The sequence below is a fragment of the Hevea brasiliensis genome, chromosome 11, assembly GCF_030052815.1.
Source record: "Hevea brasiliensis isolate MT/VB/25A 57/8 chromosome 11, ASM3005281v1, whole genome shotgun sequence".
Classification (NCBI taxonomy): Eukaryota; Viridiplantae; Streptophyta; class Magnoliopsida; order Malpighiales; family Euphorbiaceae; genus Hevea; species Hevea brasiliensis.
The window spans coordinates 10588658-10605726 of NC_079503.1; the positions used below are offsets into that span (position 1 = coordinate 10588658).

The 17069-nt window shown below is 31.6% G+C and overlaps 3 protein-coding genes across 8 annotated transcripts; 2 read left to right on the plus strand and 1 right to left on the minus strand.

Moving 5' to 3' along the window:
• The first annotated feature begins 3383 nt into the window (after positions 1-3383).
• LOC110645322 (uncharacterized protein ycf36) lies at positions 3384-6480 on the plus strand. 4 transcript variants are annotated; one of them, XR_002492971.2, is made up of 5 exons: positions 3384-4035; positions 4247-4275; positions 5009-5065; positions 5866-5926; positions 6068-6208. XR_002492971.2 is itself a non-coding variant. In XM_021798434.2 (4 exons), exons 1-4 carry the CDS (start codon positions 3498-3500, stop codon positions 6300-6302), a joined length of 765 nt encoding a protein of 254 aa, XP_021654126.2. In that variant the 5' UTR covers positions 3388-3497; the 3' UTR covers positions 6303-6480. The 4 variants fall into 4 exon arrangements, 3 of the variants coding, with proteins under 3 accessions (XP_021654126.2, XP_021654129.2, XP_021654127.2); XM_021798434.2 differs by lacking the exon at positions 5866-5926 and having other exon boundaries at positions 3388-4035; positions 6162-6480; XM_021798435.2 differs by lacking the exon at positions 5866-5926 and having other exon boundaries at positions 3417-4035; positions 6068-6480.
• Positions 6481-8539: 2059 nt separating this feature from the next.
• LOC110645331 (protein REVERSION-TO-ETHYLENE SENSITIVITY1) lies at positions 8540-11949 on the plus strand. Of its 3 annotated transcripts, XM_058129852.1 has the most exons (4): positions 8544-8805; positions 10554-10930; positions 11443-11764; positions 11843-11949. In XM_058129852.1, the coding sequence occupies exons 2-4, from the start codon at positions 10622-10624 to the stop codon at positions 11875-11877; spliced, it is 666 nt and encodes a 221-aa protein (XP_057985835.1). In that variant the 5' UTR covers positions 8544-8805; positions 10554-10621; the 3' UTR covers positions 11878-11949. The 3 variants fall into 3 exon arrangements, with proteins under 3 accessions (XP_021654143.1, XP_021654144.1, XP_057985835.1); XM_021798451.2 differs by having other exon boundaries at positions 8540-8805; positions 11443-11949; XM_021798452.2 differs by having other exon boundaries at positions 8543-8805; positions 11455-11949.
• Positions 11950-12777: 828 nt separating this feature from the next.
• On the minus strand, positions 12778-14935 carry LOC110645330 (uncharacterized). The gene is made up of 6 exons (XM_021798450.2): positions 14754-14935; positions 14123-14193; positions 13996-14036; positions 13381-13887; positions 13214-13304; positions 12778-13032 (listed from the first exon to the last, which is right to left on the minus strand). Exons 1-6 carry the CDS (start codon positions 14893-14895, stop codon positions 12946-12948), a joined length of 939 nt encoding a protein of 312 aa, XP_021654142.2. The 5' UTR covers positions 14896-14935; the 3' UTR covers positions 12778-12945.
• Between the last annotated feature and the right edge of the window lie 2134 nt (positions 14936-17069).

Sequence of the window (17069 nt, forward strand, 5' to 3'; positions counted from 1 at the left end):
ATTGGGGAGCTCAGCTCACCCTCCACATACTCATCAGCATAAAAATAAATGGGAGCTCAGCTCCCTCATCCAATCCATCAAACATGCATAGAATATTAAGTTTACAGGTCCAAAATAATAATTTAGTTTACAGACCCATATCAAATAAATATTTCTAACACATGCGAAAATTCTAAGATTTAACAAGTTTATACAAACGTTAATAATCGACCTGCAAGGAAGAAAGCATGTTAATCTCAAAAATATCCTCCTGTGGCCTGAAAAAAATATTGAACAGGAGTGAGCGTTTGACTCAGAGAGTAAAATATCAATTTTAACCATAATCTCTATAACTATCTAGAACTAGTGCACCCTGTAGAGTGAAATGCAGCATCAGCAATAAATTCACATCATAACATCAAAAAGGTAATTTGGAGCACTCACACACCCTGTAATATCAATCATAATATATGGGAGCTGATCCCCTATACAGCTCTCTTAAATCCAACCTGGTGCCAGTGAAGAACTCAAGTCAGACTTTCGCTTAATAAACCAAATCAGGGGTCCCAGCGAAGAACTCAAGCCGTGACTACCCCCCGAAGGATCGGGTCCCAGCGAAGATCTCAAGCCGTGACTACCCGTCCTATCCATAGTCCACACCACATCACACGCATGCCAACGCACGCACTCTGCTCCAAATTACCACAACAACATACATGGCACTTTCACAGTTATGAATGTAACATAAATCATGCCTAAAGTTTATCTACATAGATATATGCATATAAGTGATGCATGGGCATGCTTGAACATATAATAATAGTGAAATTACAATTAAAATTAATATTTTACTCACAGACTTGACAACGGTCACTGTGGCGGTTGGGCGGAGGAAGAAGGCTGTCCCGGCTCACCCGACAATTACATTACAATTATTTAATATAAATGACTCAATACAAATCAAGAAAAGACTAAATACGTCTTAAGTCGTGCCGAAAATCCGGTAGAGTCTCCTTTATACCTAGGACCTACCCAACTTGCAAAAGGGCTCAAAACACACTTCTATATTCGCAACTCATATATCCACAATTCAATCACATCACACAGCCCCTCCTGGGACCATCAAATCAGTCATCCATCACAATATGTAAAATTTCAATTTAGTCCTTATAATTGATCATTTTTGCAAAAACTACCCAAACAAGCTCTAAAAATTCTAAAACCTTGCCCCGCGGTCCTTAGCAATATTACTAGGCTATTGCAAAAAGAATCATAATTTTCTGAGATACCGAGAATATTTTATGGATTTTTAATCTTATTTAAGCACTAGAAAATTACGAAAAAGCAAGGTTCGGGTTTACCTTTGCCGATTCTGACTCTGGGGACGCGCTTGGGACGTCTGACAAGGGGGGTGTAGCCAAAACCTTGGTCCAATTCGGAGACTTTTCCTGTAACGGGTCTGTCTAGCCGGAAATTCACAGACCCGGTCAACTGTCGAATTTCTGCTAATTGATGATACCTACACGAAGCCCACAACACGGGGGTTAGTACATAAATTTTTCAGAATTTTCTAAGCTCATTTAATGCTCGGAAAGACACTGCGAAGTTCCGTGGGACCCACCGAAAAACGGTGTCGAAAAAATTCAAAATTTATGTCGCTGCGAAGCTCTCGACGAGTGGAGCACTCTGGTACTCTCGATTTTCTCGTGGGATTCACGGTTTGCGAGAAATCTAACCCGAAAGTCAAAATGAGCTAAAACTTCTCGGGCAAAAATTGGACAAACCGCTCAATGGATTTCGGCATTCTTGGTGTCTATGGAAAGCTCTCGACGAGTTGATGATTTTAGACACAAGACCCGGTTCGATTGGTGGCCGGATCGGCCGGATTTTGGTCGGGAAGACGAACGGTCGCGCGCGCTAGGGAGGGACGTTCGCGCGCGTTTTCCGGCCGTTTGGGGCGGTGGCCGGTGGGTTGGGATCGCTTGGGGCCTACACACGGCGAAATGGGAGGCAGGGGAGGTGGCGGCGCGGCAAGGGGAGGAGGGAGGAGAGAGAAAAGAGAGAGAGAAGGGGAGGAGGTCGGACGCGCGCGGGAGGAAGAAGGAAGAAAAAGAAAAGGCCGGTCCTATTCGACCGGTCCAATCCGGTCCGGTTCGATTCGGCCGGTTCGATTCAGGATACAAAATTTTTAAATTTTTATTCTATCTCGGGATCGAAAACGAGGTCCAAAAATTTCGAAAAAATTTCAGAAAATTCAGAAAAATTCGTAGACTCCAAATATATTTTTAGTTTTGCCACGTGGTCTTTAAATAAATTTTTAAAAATCATCAAAGTTTATATTTTCAGAAAATCGAACCCAATTTTTAAAATCCGAAAAATCTCAAATAATTTCTTAAAATTTAATTAAAATTAAAATTTCAATAATATTCATAAAATAATAAAATTTAAAATTTTGGGGTGTTACAGCCAAAATCTGTCACTTAGGATTTTAAGAAACTGCTTGCTGATTTATCTAAGAAGATGATTGATTTAATTCACTTTGTATTTGGAGAATTGAATACTGAGTTTTGAGATTTTGTCTCTGGTTGCTATTTTTGGTTTGCCTGTGAAAGATGGGGAGCGGATGGGAAGTGAAACTTATTTAAAGTTTTGATTGGGGAGCAATTGTGATTTTAACTAAAAATTATGACCCATTAATCAGAGAGTTTTTTTTATATTTTCTTTAAAGGTATATACACGCACCTAAATGATTCAGTGACAGAACACGCTCCTTATTAAAATCATAACAATTTTATTAAGACATTCTAACTCATATAAACTACCTTTACACGCTATTCACAATCGATATGAGATTTTGAAGGATCAGCTCTTAACGTAGTGGGCTACGTATACACGATTCATGTACAGGGAGTTAAGCGAATGCACACATCAGCTCACCCTCTTGAACACTTTGATTTTTTTTTTCTCTAAAGGTATATATACACCCAGATAATTAAATGATATGACACACTTTTTAATAAAATAATAATAATTTTATCAAAATATATTAACTTATATAAATTATCTATATATATGCTATTTATAATTAATGTGAAATCTCGAAAGGCCATTAATAAAGAGTTAATTCTATTAATTTTAAAATTTTTTATATTTTTTTAAAATTTCAATAATTTACAAGATAAAAACGAATTAATGGGAAATTTAAGTGACTATTAAATTATTTCACAGCAGCTTATAAACGCCTTTTGTCAATTTTATAACATTTATAATTCGATTTTCTTTTAAAAAAAAAATCCCTGAATCCTCTTGTCTTCAAGCCACTCATTCAAATTGTCCTATGATAGGCGTAGCTATCACCTTCATTGATCCTCGCCATTGATCACACTCCAAAATCAAGCATTGATATTCAGTCACTCCAAGATCAAGCATTGACATTCTGTGTAAAGTGAAGGAAAATACACCTGATCATAACCCCTTCCCCTCAAAAATCTTTCATTCCAGAATAAAATGAAATTTAGATGGAGCAGAGCAAAGCCATCAAGGCGAGGATGGCAATTCTGGACCTTCACTTAACAGCAAAACAACCTCCAGTCCTCTTCTCCCCTCCCACTCCCACTCCCACTCCCATCCCCACCTCCAAATTCCTCATCCCATTTGCCAAACCTAGATTACACCACCATAAAAACATAATTCCTAACATACCCTTTTCATCATTTAGAAATGGAAGCAACACTCCATCTGAAACAGAGTGCCCTGTTCCACTTGACCAACAGCCCATAAATGAGTACCAGAATCTTTCCACTTCCTTCCCCTTTTCCTGGGCTGCCGATGACTTTATTGAGTACAGCTCTCGATTGTTCGTTGTTGGCGCTGCTTTTGTTTTCTTTGTCGGGTTGCCCGTCGCTTGGTTTGGTTCGGTGAGACCAGAATTGGAACCGTTGAAGCCAATTCTTGCAGCTTTATCCAGTGGGATACTTGTGGTGAGTCTTGCTGTTGTGAGGATGTATCTAGGTTGGGCCTACGTGGGGAATCGTTTGCTCAGTGCCACTGTTGAATGTAATTCTATCTTATTCTTGTCTCGTCTTGTCTCGTTTTGCTTTTGTATGCTTCTTAATGATTTCAACGATGCATCTAAAGTACTTTTGTATCTTAAAAGTCTACGGGTGCAATAATTTTCATTTTCTGAGCAACCAAGCAGAGCTACATTGTTCTCGTAGCTTTCTTTGATTGGCGAGGCAGTTCTTTAATCTCTTATCTTTTGTTGCAGACGAAGAGACTGGGTGGTATGATGGTCAGGTACAGGAAATTTATTCTCCTTTGGTTTTTAACTGCGTCTTTGTCACTTTTATATCGCTCTGATTGGCTGATGCTTGCAGGGAGAGGTCTTAAATAGTTGTTATTATTTTCTTTTTTTCTTTGAGCTTTTCCTTAGCAATAGAACTTCCTAGGTTAATGTAGTGGATGATAACTTGTACATCTTTTTATTGCACAACAATACAATTCATTGCGACTGCTAAGCATTATACATAACTTCATTGAACCAGTGGTTTGGGTTAGCCATTTGATTCAATAAATAAAGTTCTGTGCTTATTTGAAACGTTGCAGCTTCTGTCATATTCTGAGAGAATTTAGCGCGCATATTATGGAAGGAATTTAAGAAATTGACATTACACCAACTATTACCTCATTTTTCTTTTGGTTGACCAGTGTAACATTCATCAATCTGTTGTGATTGTAGAGTAATATCACAAGAATTTGCTTGCAATTGTTCAAGAAACAGTTATGTATGAGTTGACACATTTCATGATAGTTTAAGAAAGATTCATGTATCTTGGCTGGCTAAGTTGTTGGGTTGAAAATGCAAGCTTGGTTCAAGCCTTTTGTATCAAGCAACTTCCCATGGAGGAACACTTTTCTGAGTTTCCTTTGTGCTCCTAAACATTAGAAAATAGAATATTCCAGTCAAGTTGAGCTTTTAGTGGCAATGTATATCTGTATTGTTGAGTCTAAAATTGAATTTCCTCAACAGATATGGGTGAAGACTTCTGAAGTTTTGGCACGAGATCGACTTCTTGGTTCATTTTCTGTAAGTAAATTGTTGTAGGCTGATTCGAAGTTTCATTGTCGTTGATGGGGTGTAATGTTTTTGTTTATACGTTCTTGTGAATTAATAGAAAAAATGTGTTATGCATGATCTAAGGTTGAAGTATATTTAACCTTTTTGTGAGACATCTTTTTGTTGTCCCCTCTGAAGAAATTTATTCAAGAATGAAAATCTTCAATCTGCACTTGTAAGCTTAAGCTTTTTACCAGATGGGTGTAATAGAAAAAATAATATACCAAAAAAATGGTCAAATTGAACTTAATTATCAAAGGGTGAAGTTGTGCTGGATTGAAAAGTTTGGAGGTGAGACACTAATTATAATAGATTTCAATAGCGTACAACTTTTTTTACTTAAAAATTATTAAATTAATTAATTAAAAAATTAAATGAAAGTTGGATGCTACTGTGTTCAATTTTATTTTTTTATTAATTATTTTATTTTATATTTTTAAATAAAAAATAAATATTATTTTAATAAATATTATTATAATAATTAATATTTTACACCATAACATTTTTATTATAAAGAAATTATTTTTAATATAATATTTAATTAAATTTTAAATTAAATAAAAATTAAAATATAAGACGTTATTAATTTTATTTTAATAATTACTTTCAAAAAATAATAAATAATATAAAATGCTATGGATAGGGATGTACAATGTGTCAGAAACTGAGGATATCTTATGTTAAGATTTTTGTAGAGCAGAACCTTGAATACGTTTACTCATTTATAGAGGTTAATATATGATTCAGCTTTTGCCATTTCTTCTATTCAGTGTCTCTGAGAGGCAGTGCAAAGAAGTGTTAAGAGCTTCTGCCATGCACGGAGTCACAAATGTAATTCATTTTCAAATTGCTAGCTTGTATATAATCAACAGCTTTTGGATATGATTGTCAAAATGGAACTGGTTCTCTTTCTGTCAAATTTAGGGAATTTATACATGAGACTAATTTATTTTATTTTAATTTCTCAAATAGGTTAAGCCTGTATTGAGCAGATTAAAGTACACTCTTCTAACACTTGCAACGTCATTATTTGTATGCATTCTTCTGTTCATCAATGTTGGTGAAGCCCAAAAGGGTCCATACCCATCTGAAGCAGCTAAGGATAGAGCCATTCCTGGGGTGTATAATGATGATTCAGCCAGATCATTCGAGCCAGATGCATTCTGCGGTGAGCCAAATCTTTCTTAGTTGCAAAAAAAAAAATTAAGCAGCTGTCTATATTTTGTACAGGCCAGTATAGATTCAGGAGCATATTTTTATATCTACATCCCCTTTCTGTACAGTTTTATAAGTCCCTGTATACTATACTGTAATTTATTTTCCTGTGGTTGAAAAATGTTGCGAACGAACAAGTGCAATGACATTAAAATATATTCACCTCTCAATTGTTTATCAGGATACCTTGGCTGCTTTTGGCATACCTTTTTAATTAGTCAGTTCCAGTGGGCTTACCTTAGCTTAGCTTGAGGTTTGTTGAATGACTTTTTATATTATATTTTTGATAAAGAATTCAATATCAATAAGATGAAAATGGAATTGGGAGCTCATAATACTGGCAATTTTTGCAGCCATAATTGGTTAGAGGTGTGTTAAATTATTAAGCATATTAGATTCAGATATGGGTTCAAAGTTCAAAAGAATCTGTTGATGGTCTGGCTGGTGGACCAGGTTGGATTGAAGTGTCTGGCATGAACCATTTTCCATGGTGGGATGCTAAATCCCTTAAATTATGTGTCTGGATCTATGTGCCCATCATCTAATAAAATCTTACCACAGTTTCCACAAAAGAAATCTTTGGATTTTGTGTTGCATTATTTGTCCACTTTATAAAAAAAATTCTTAAATGTGAGTTGTCTCAGCTTTTTGTTTATCTACTATTAGTATAGAATATGAATAAACAGTTCATAGATCCATTTGTTTGGATTTTTTTAATAAAATGGCTATATAAATAAATTAATCACACATCTACAGAAAATGTGTATTTTTCTTATTTATTATTATTAATTTTAGAATTTTTTTTATGATGGAAGATTTTGTATAGGTGGCAAATCTTGAATCTGGAGGGAATTTTGTTCTAGAAAATGGAAGAGGCCCAAGAGGGCTTGGAAAAAGAATTTAGACTTGTAATTTTTATATATTTTTTTTATTCTTAACATGAATATAAATTAAAATTTTCAGGATTAAAATTTAATTATTGTTATTGATATATTTTTATTAAAATTTAATATATATATATATATATATTTTAATTGATTATATGATATTATAATTCCATCTGTGTATAATATAATTGAATTGGATAATAATACCATTTAATTTGTTTAAAATTATATGATTTGATTTTGATGTTTTAATTAGTAGTTTATCTCTAAATTTTATTTCATGTTTTATTTTTGTCCCTTAATTTTAATTTTTTAAATACTCTTAAAATAATAATTTCTTAAATACTCTTAAAATAACAATTTTTTAAATGTATTATAATTTGAGAATATTAAAATTAAGTAAAAATTAAATTAATATGCTTTAATTATAAAAAAAAAATAAAATTGCATTTTAAATTATTTTTTAACAATATTTAAAATAATAATTTTTACTAAAGATTGCAGACTGATGGACAAAAAGTCACCATTTTGAATGGTTTTTGAAATATCTTTCAGCATTAATGAAATAAAATTTACTTTTTTAATACAATAAATTAAATTTTTTTTATTAATAAAGGAAAATCAATGCATACTACAAACGACAAAAGATACGGTGATATATTATTTTTCTAGCTCATGATCAATTTTTATTTTTTAATTTTTGATTAAAAAATATATTATTTAATTAAAAAATTTAAATTTAAGTTTTCATGCTCCTGCAATTGCAGGATGTAATTGAATAAATTTTTTATTATTTATTTAATGAATTAAAAAATGAGATTATTTTTATTTAAAAAATTTTTATTCAAATAAAAATATTTAATTTAATTTATAAATTAATTAAAATTACTTATAAATAATAAATTATTAATAAAAAATTACTTAAAATAAATTATAAATCATAAATTATATAATGTATATATTTATTGTTTTATATTGATTTTAATAATATAAAACTTAACTATATATTCTTTTAATTATTTTAATAAATTAAATTATTTTTAAATATATTTTAATAAAATATTTAAATTTAATTTTTTAAATAATTTAATTAAATAATTAATTATTTATTTTTAAATTAATTTATAAATTAAAAAATAAATTTTAAATTAAAAATTAAAGATAATATCTAAATTAAACATCCTCTTAATCTCTTAAAAAAAATAATAAGAAAAAAAAAAGACGGTGGCTTGCAGAGGGCCCCACGAGGAGGCGAAAATCAGGAAAGGTTCATGCATCTCTCCTTTTTCTATCATCTCCTTTTTTCCTTCCTTTTCCTCTTCCAAATACAATCTCACCAATTTTAATTTTTTATTATTTCCCATTTTTAGAATTTTTATTCTTTATTATTTTTTTCAATCTAACCTGTCATTAAATAGGTCTTTAGCCTCCTTCTGTGCTTCTCTATACACCATGAACACAGCAGCCTTCAGCAACAGTCTCAACAATTACCAGAAGAAAAGAAACGTTTCTTCTTCTTTTTCACACTTTCTTTTCTCTAAGGTTTCTTTGCTGATTTTATACAAGCCTGTTTAATTTATTTTGCCTCTTCGCCGCCTCTTTTTACCGGTTAGTATCATTTTTCATTTATTTTCATTTTCTTCTTCTTCTTCTTCTCCTGATGATGATGATTGTATATGCATTATAGGAGGATTCAGATTCTTTTCTCTTTTTTTGCTTGGTTTATTTCTCTTTTGAGGGTGGAGAACTCTTCTGGGTTCTGTTTGGTTGCATAGAAACTGGTCGAGTAAGTTTCACAATTTTAATTTGAAGACCCTTTTGTCTGTCTTTTCTGTTGTGGGTCGATATGTGGTCTTTCAGGCAAGAGCATTCGGTGGTTAATTTGAAAGTTTTGTAAATAAAAGTTGTCTGATTTGTTGGGTTTATCTTTAGGTACCTGAAAATCATCTATAAAATAGCATTAGAATCCCATCTTTAGAAGTTCTATTTTTGCATAGGTGTTTTTTTTTTTCATTAGTAACTGTTGCTCTGGGAAAATTTGAAACCTGGCAAGATTAAATTCTTTGTTTAAGCTATAATATTTCTCCTTTTGTAAACGATTATTTTTTAAAAGCTGGAAATTGGTCTTGCAATGAGTCAAATGGGGAACTTCTGTCAGTCAATTTATTCTCCAGCTAAAACAAATATAGCTAGCTATAAGATCGACAGTGTTTTATTGGGTTTCACAAAATGTGAAATCTTTGTTTGACCATGATTACAGATGGGGATTTTGCATTACTAATGTCTGTGGAGCCCCGTTTCCAGTTTTGTAAATGTTATAATGACTACAGGATTTTGCATTAGTATTACATATGGTGGCGTCATGTAAACAAGGTGGACTTTAAAAGATTTTCCTGATTGGACTAATGCGTCTGGATGCTAATGGGTACATAAAAATTAAAAGGAGTTGGTTGAACCAGAAAAATTTTGATTGGGCATGCAAAACTGAATGCTTCTGGCAATCACTGTTGATGTTTTGTATTTGTTCTTTTGTTTCTTTTCAGTGATAAGTTGCCAAGTTGGTTGCTTTCTGTTCGCTGATAATTCCAAAATCCTCAACTATTAGTAAATAGTCTTACCACTTATAACATCCCTGCCACTGAGTCATTAAGGTAGTTTGTTACTGCATCTCTGCTTAAATAGGAGGTCTTGAATTCAAATGCTTTGCCCTCTTTCTTCCTTCGCGAAACTTTTTGAAGAAGAAGAAGAAAAAGAAATGAGGGAAAATCCCTACTTACATGTAGGTCCAGTTGTTCAAGATATTCACATTGATTTTACCACAAAGGAGAGTTACCAAAATTGGAACGAAGAAAATCTTTTGAGAATTATATTATTACCAATTTAGTTTATGAAAACTTGGTCTATCAATAAATGAACCAACAATGTATATATTTTGAACTTAAAAGAAACTGATGCGATAAAGAGCAATGGTTGGTTTTTGAAATGTGTGCGAGCGATGGACTTGAAGATCAATATCAGAAAATGAGTTAAAATTCTGAACTTTACCAGTTATTTGCGTGACAATGTGCCGTGTTTATACAAGGGATCTTGATCTAATGTGTAGACTCTTTTACCATGTTTACCAATAGGAATGGAATTGATCATAGGACTGAAGATGAAATCAAAAGATATAATGTGCTTTATATTCTGTTTAATGATGCTTTATTAATAGTTATTCAAAAATCAGTAAGAATCTTCTGTGTATGCCTTTTTTTTTTCAAGTTTTGAGAAGAGCAGCTGCTGCTGTTTTTTCCTTTTTGAACATGGTTGTCATCTTGGTGACATGATAATTGATCCACTTGATTGTATTGTAACAGGTACATTATGTCTGAGGGTGTAGCTTGACATATTTTATGTTTCACCATAGAAAGGTGCTGAAATCCACATGCAACGCGGAAGATTTTCTGTTATGGATGTACAAGGAGCTTCTGATATTGAGCATATGAGTTCTACATCAGGATTTCAGCATGAGTTGTGGCCACTAGATGAAATTGATCCAAATAAAGCCAAGTTTCCGTGTTGTCTAGTTTGGACTCCACTTCCAGTTGTCTCATGGTTGGCACCTTTCATTGGACATGTTGGCATTTGCAGGGAGGATGGAACTATCTTAGACTTTGCAGGATCTAGTTTTGTGAATATTGATAATTTGGCTTTTGGTCCAGCGGCTAGATGTCTTCAACTTGATAGAAATCAGGTATAGATACATGAGTGCTTCCTAAGTCACCTAGTTGTGCTCTCTCTCTCTCTCTCTCTCTCTCTCTCTCCTTCTATTAGTATAAGAATCATTTATTAAGGGTGATTTCATGCAAATGATAAGACTCAATTTTCATGCTTATAAAATCACTACATTTGTGGAATAATACAAAAAGATGAATTAGATTTACTCAGTGTGGTGATTTTTGTTTTCTTCTTAGTCATATCTTGATGTTGGGAAAGCCACCGCATTTCCAAAACAAGATGGCAACTCATTTGGAATCATGAATTTATTTAGTATGTTACTGTCATCATTGTGAGAAATTATTAGGTGCTGCCAGTACACGTACCTTCACTCACAATTTCATAGCGCCTTCAAGGATAACTGATTTTTTGTGAGTGTACGGAGCATTGATTTTTAGTGCTTCAGGAGTATTTGATAATTTTCCCATCATTGCTTCATGAAAGAGATACTTCTGTTGTTCTATTGACAAATTTGTTCTGGTATTTGAGTTGTTAATCCAGTGTTGCTTTCCCCCAAACCTAGCTGGGCACACATGCAAGCATGGCTATATGCACACCGAGTATGGGGCTGCAATCACATGGGATGATGCTCTTCAGTCAAGCGTGTGTCACTTTGAGCATAAAACCTACAACCTTTTTACATGTAACTCTCATTCATTTGTTGCCAACTGCCTGAATCGACTCTGTTATCGTGGTTCAATGGGTTGGAACATGATAAATGTGGCGGCTCTTATACTGTTCAAGGGACATTGGATCAACTGGAAGTCAATAATCAGATCATTCTTTCCTTTCACAGTGGTTCTCTGCCTGGGTATTGTTTTTGTTGGCTGGCCCTTTCTAATTGGGCTATTTTCATTCTCCTTCCTTCTCATGGTGTGGTTTCTCACAGGTACTTACTGCATGAAAAACCTGTTAGAGTGCTAGAACTTTTGTAACTAATGTCAAAGGTTTGTTTTTGAGAAGAAAGCTGAATCGATAGTCTCGCTTGTTTTAGAAGTGTTCATAATACCTAAATACGAGTGAGAGTTATAGGATCATGAAATCTTTAATCTTTACCCAGCATCATGAAACTGAACTGATTATACAGTTGTTTTAAAATGAAACCGAGAAGTTTTTTTACTTGGCATTGTTACTGGATGGCGTGTGAATTCTGAAATTCTTGAATTTGATCGGTTTTGAATTTGTACCTATCTGTTTTTCCTTTGTGAACACGTAGTTGAGACACTCTGTTGTGTATTGCTTAATCTTGCTGCAAAAAGAATCAGGCCGGGCATAATTTAACAAGCATCACAGCAGTTGTTATCTCTAACCAAGAATATGCATATTGATTTGGACTCCATGAAAACAGCAGAACTCTGTTCGATTGTGAAGATAAGCATCATATTACAGAGCAGAGACTTTTGAGATGATAACTGCAAAATACCCACTAGCATTCGGATACTTGCGTTTGTGTTGAATGGATGTGCAACTGTTAATTGAGATTTGCTCAAGATAAAGAATAGCATTGTAAAGGATTACAGAAGCTCATAAAATTGAGGCAAGATCCCTCGTACAGGTTAACCTGTCCTGCTTTCATAAGGACTAAATTCAAATTACCCTAAAATATGTACAATTCAAATAAAAAATTTAGTGTTTAGCTTATGAATTGCTGGCATATTTATGAAAATTATAATAAGTAAATATAGCATTACTTAATTTCAATAAAATTAATGCTTAAATTTCAAAAGTCTTAAAGATGCCCTCATTATAATAAAAATAAAAACACATAGATGAAATATAACTCAAGATTTTTGAATAATTTATATTAATATTATAATAAAGAAATTTGAGATAAGATAAAGAAACTATTAAATCATTTATTTTTGGTAAATCGATTATTAAATAACTTCAATACATGTGAAAATTTTGGAATTACACGGGAAAATTCTTATAAAGAAACAATGTCACTTAGCAATCAGTTTTATAAATGACTAAGCTTCGAGGAAACCTTGCTTACGCTCCATATTTTGGGGCCTTCCAAAGCTTAAATGCAACCTCGTGCATAAATCTGTCAGCTGGTATTACGCCATTTCCACCATGCTGCAAAGAAAAAGAAAACATAAATGGGAACAAGCATCCACAGCCATTGGAACCCTGTAAGTAATATGTTGAGACATTTGATTGGGACTCAGAAGAGTTTGATTTAAATTTCAACTAGGACAAAAAAAAGTTAATAAATTGATTACAAGAGCTTCATATGAGATCTGAGTCAAAATTGTACCTTTTTAAAGTCTTTAAAAGAAAATGTCTCTGCCATATCCATGCGGGTCACAGCATACTGCCACTGAGCAATTAACATTGGACAGTGGTGCCTGTTGAACACAAGTTAGATGTATCCATATGAATTGGAAAGTAGTGTCACAATCTACCATATTTTTGTTGTCTTACCTAACATCAGTCCGTGGTTTTTCTCCTTTCATTGTGTAACTTTGACGAGGGAGAAGCATGGAAAGGTCAGAGTTCATTTCATCTTTAGAAGCCAGAATTGATAAATTGGTACCCATCTCTCCGTAATTTCCGTAGCTCATCACAAGAGACAAGTGCAGCCGGGAACCAATTTCTGAACCAGGTTGTGCTGTGTTCATTACACCACCAACCAGAGCATTTATATATTCTGTGTCACTTATAACATCGCTGCCTCTCTCACTATTCACTCTTTCACCAGCCCCTATGTGCACAAGTACAAAATCAAATTGGCTTGTTTCTATTGTCTGCCCCTCTTGAAATCCAAGCAACTTTAGTAACTCAGAGGTCACAAGATCAACTGATGTTCCAAAAAGTGAACCATCATTTCCATTTAAATCACTGAATTGCAACACATTGAAGCCGATCTTGCTGCCAAAGGATTTCAGGTAAGGACTATTTGTGACAACAGCAGCCTTCATTCCCATGAACCTGAAGTGAGATTATAAAGCATGCCAATTGAAGTTATCAGATGTATATTAAAATTTACATTTTCTATCTCTTACAGTAACTTAAAAATAAAAATGAGACGGCCAATACCTCTGAGAAATGGTTGGCATCAATGTACTCTTCTCAAAACTCTTAACAAAATCAAGAACAATAACTATCAGTAAAATTTATAAATAGAAGGCACTTTCTGATTCCCAAAAATATTTAGACATCCTACCATGTCTTGATAAGCTTCACATGCATCCAGCAGATTTGCAAACTCCCTTACTATCCTCTCATCCTCGCTTTCTGCAATCTAATTCCAAGTAAGTCCCAGTAACCATAAACATGAGAGACGGAACAACTTTAAAAATCCAGTGCAAGCATCAATTATATCAAATTATGATACTAGTTCATATTCAACAGAATAAATACAGCTTTTGAGTAATAAATATAGGATTGGATTACGTACATCAATGCACATGAGCATAATTGAATTCAAAAACAAAGCTGGAAAATTAGATATATATACACCAAAATTGTGATGGAAATTGAATAAACATTACTACATTTCACCAACGCAATTGCAAAATTACTAAGAACCCATAGAAGCTTAATTTTACGAATCAACAATGGACAAGCTACGAGAATCCCTAACATCACAATCAAGAGCAGAAGATTCTGAAACTACTATTAAACCATTCTATCTAGACGTGAGCAGTAATCATATTCTAAAATGGTGAAGCTAGTACCCAATACGACTACCATATTAAAAAAATTATTAAAAAAAAAAAAGAGCATAAGCTTGCGGAAATTTATTGGGTGCACTGCAGAAGGAATTAAAAGAATAAACAGAGATTAAATGAAACCTGAGGGAGGGGCATTGGGAAGGCTCAAGAAGCCGCAGGCAGCTTTAGATGCGAGGGAGTGGATATGGGTGTGGGATGGATCAACGAATTGGGCCAATCCATCGCCGTACAACACCAGAGCTCTGCTTGGCTTGTCCGCCATTGCTAATTCTGGGTTTTACACGCAAAGCGAAGGAGAGAGAGAGAGAAGCAAAATGTTTGTTAAAATTTTGTTAAATAGCAATTAAATATTTAAAGTGCATATATAATTAAATTTTTAATTAAAAAAAATAAATAAATTTTTTAAATTTTAAAAAAATTAGATCAAATAATTTTTTTTTTTAAAATAACGCCTTTAACTTTAAAATCAGATAAAAATAGATCTAATACACAAAAGTTTTTTTTGAACAATAAGATCTTCATACACTGAATTTATGGTAGATATAAATTATAATTTAATATTTTTTATTTAAAAATTAAAATATTTATTTATTTCAAAAATAACAAAAAATTTATTTATTTATTTTTAAAATTTTAAAACTTATTATTTTTTTTAAATTTAAAAGGCTCGTTTAAATTTTAAAATATTTTAAAATCTTAAATGACTATTGACTTATATTTTTAGCTTAAGTAGGCCCTTTACCTGTTAACAAATTTTATCTTACCTTTTATTATGTTACTTTTTATAAAAAGTTTATTTTAATACTTAAAATACGAGCTTTTTGCCTAATAGTCATACAAATTTTTAAAGTATTTTAAATTTCAATTAAATTCTTCAACTTTTTTTTTAAAAAATAAAATTTTCAAATTAAAAGAAAAAATAAGTGGTTAGAGACAAATAAACCTTTAATTTTTTAAAAATATATAAAAAGCTAAATTATAATTTGATTCTAATATAAATTTAAGTAAGGCTGTCCATGAATATCTCTTAATGAATAGGTCCTCATCAATAATTTTATGTATCTGATTTATAATATTCCGATGGATATTTGTTACATCCTAGAGCATATTAATAAGTATACAATAAATATTTGTCAAAATATTATAAATTAAATATACAAAATTATTAATGAAAATTAGTTACACTAAAAGATCTTCGTGCATAGTATTGGATTGGATTTATATTTACAGTAAATTATAGTTTAATTTTTTTTATCTATTTTTAAAAGTTAAAAAAATTATTTGTCTCTAAAATAATAAAAAATTTAATATTTTTTTATAATTTAAATGACTTATTTAGATTCTGAAATATTGTAAATACTTATATGACTATTGATCCTTATTTTAAAGGGCCAAACTAGGTTTTTGACTTTTTAATTTCATTTTATTTAGATGATTTATGGAAAATGATACTTTATTAAAATATAAATATTAAAAAAATAATTTTATTATGTAAAAAAGATGTATTTTAATATTAAAATTTAACATAATTATTTTTTTAAAAATCTTTATAAAAAATCTCAATTAAGTATATTAATTATAATTACAATTATAATTATTTTTACTATTTTTTTTTTCAATTCCTTTTGTTTTTATTCCTAATAAATCATGGACTTCTTGAAATTAAAAGGAGAAAAAAATAATTTCTGGTCGAAAGCTGAAATCAATACCATTGACTGCATGTGCATAAGGTATTTTATTCACCTTTTGAATATAACTGGTAATTAATAGATATTTAAATAGGTGAATTAAAATATTTAATAAATTTAAAAAATTGAGTTGATAATTGATAAAAAATTAATATAATAGCTATTAATTGCAGATTGTATCAGCGCTATTCTTCATTTGCTGGTAATTAATTTAATTTAATTTTTTTATTTAGACCATATTATTCTTTTTCATATAACTCAAAAATCAATATTATTAATGTTACTTGCTTCTTTTTTTTTAATTTACAATCTTAATACTTTAATTAACGCATTGTAACTTTATTAAAATATTTTTTATTAATAATATAAAATACTTATTTATTATAAAAAAAAATAAATTTTTTACATCTAAAAGCTTAAGATCATAAGATTTTTTCTTTATCAATAATAATAATTATTTTCTTATTTTATTACTATATATTTTAAATTATTTAATTTTTTAAAGAAATTTATTTATTTTCTTATTTTAATGTCACACCTTACCCCTCTGTAAGGCATAACATGATCCCGTAGAATACTTAATGAACTACCGAACTTCACCTACCGATAACTCATTAAGTACCCTACAAGGGATTTTAAAACAATTTTCTTCTTTTTGATAAGTGGTGAGCATTTCTAATAAATATTTAAAACATGTAATTAAGTTGAAAGCTAGTTGGAAATTTTAGCCCATTTTATTTTTCCGCAA

What these genes read in the sequence shown, in the direction of transcription:
- LOC110645330 (XM_021798450.2), bottom strand. Translation starts at nt 14,895, where the DNA reads ATGGCGGACAAGCCAAGCAGAGCTCTGGTGTTGTACGGCGATGGATTG. An exon ending in TCCCAATGCCCCTCCCTCAG is followed by an intron (nt 14,194 to 14,753) that starts GTTTCATTTAAT and finishes ATTAGATTGCAG; the next exon opens with AAAGCGAGGATGAGAGGATA. An exon ending in GTGAAGCTTATCAAGACATG is followed by an intron (nt 14,037 to 14,122) that starts GTAGGATGTCTA and finishes GATTTTGTTAAG; the next exon opens with AGTTTTGAGAAGAGTACATT.
- LOC110645322 (XM_021798435.2), top strand. Translation starts at nt 3,498, where the DNA reads ATGGAGCAGAGCAAAGCCATCAAGGCGAGGATGGCAATTCTGGACCTT. An exon ending in GCTCAGTGCCACTGTTGAAT is followed by an intron (nt 4,036 to 4,246) that starts GTAATTCTATCT and finishes CTTTTGTTGCAG; the next exon opens with ACGAAGAGACTGGGTGGTAT. An exon ending in CTGGGTGGTATGATGGTCAG is followed by an intron (nt 4,276 to 5,008) that starts GTACAGGAAATT and finishes TTTCCTCAACAG; the next exon opens with ATATGGGTGAAGACTTCTGA.
- LOC110645331 (XM_021798451.2), top strand. Translation starts at nt 10,622, where the DNA reads ATGCAACGCGGAAGATTTTCTGTTATGGATGTACAAGGAGCTTCTGAT. An exon ending in TTCAACTTGATAGAAATCAG is followed by an intron (nt 10,931 to 11,442) that starts GTATAGATACAT and finishes CTGGTATTTGAG; the next exon opens with TTGTTAATCCAGTGTTGCTT.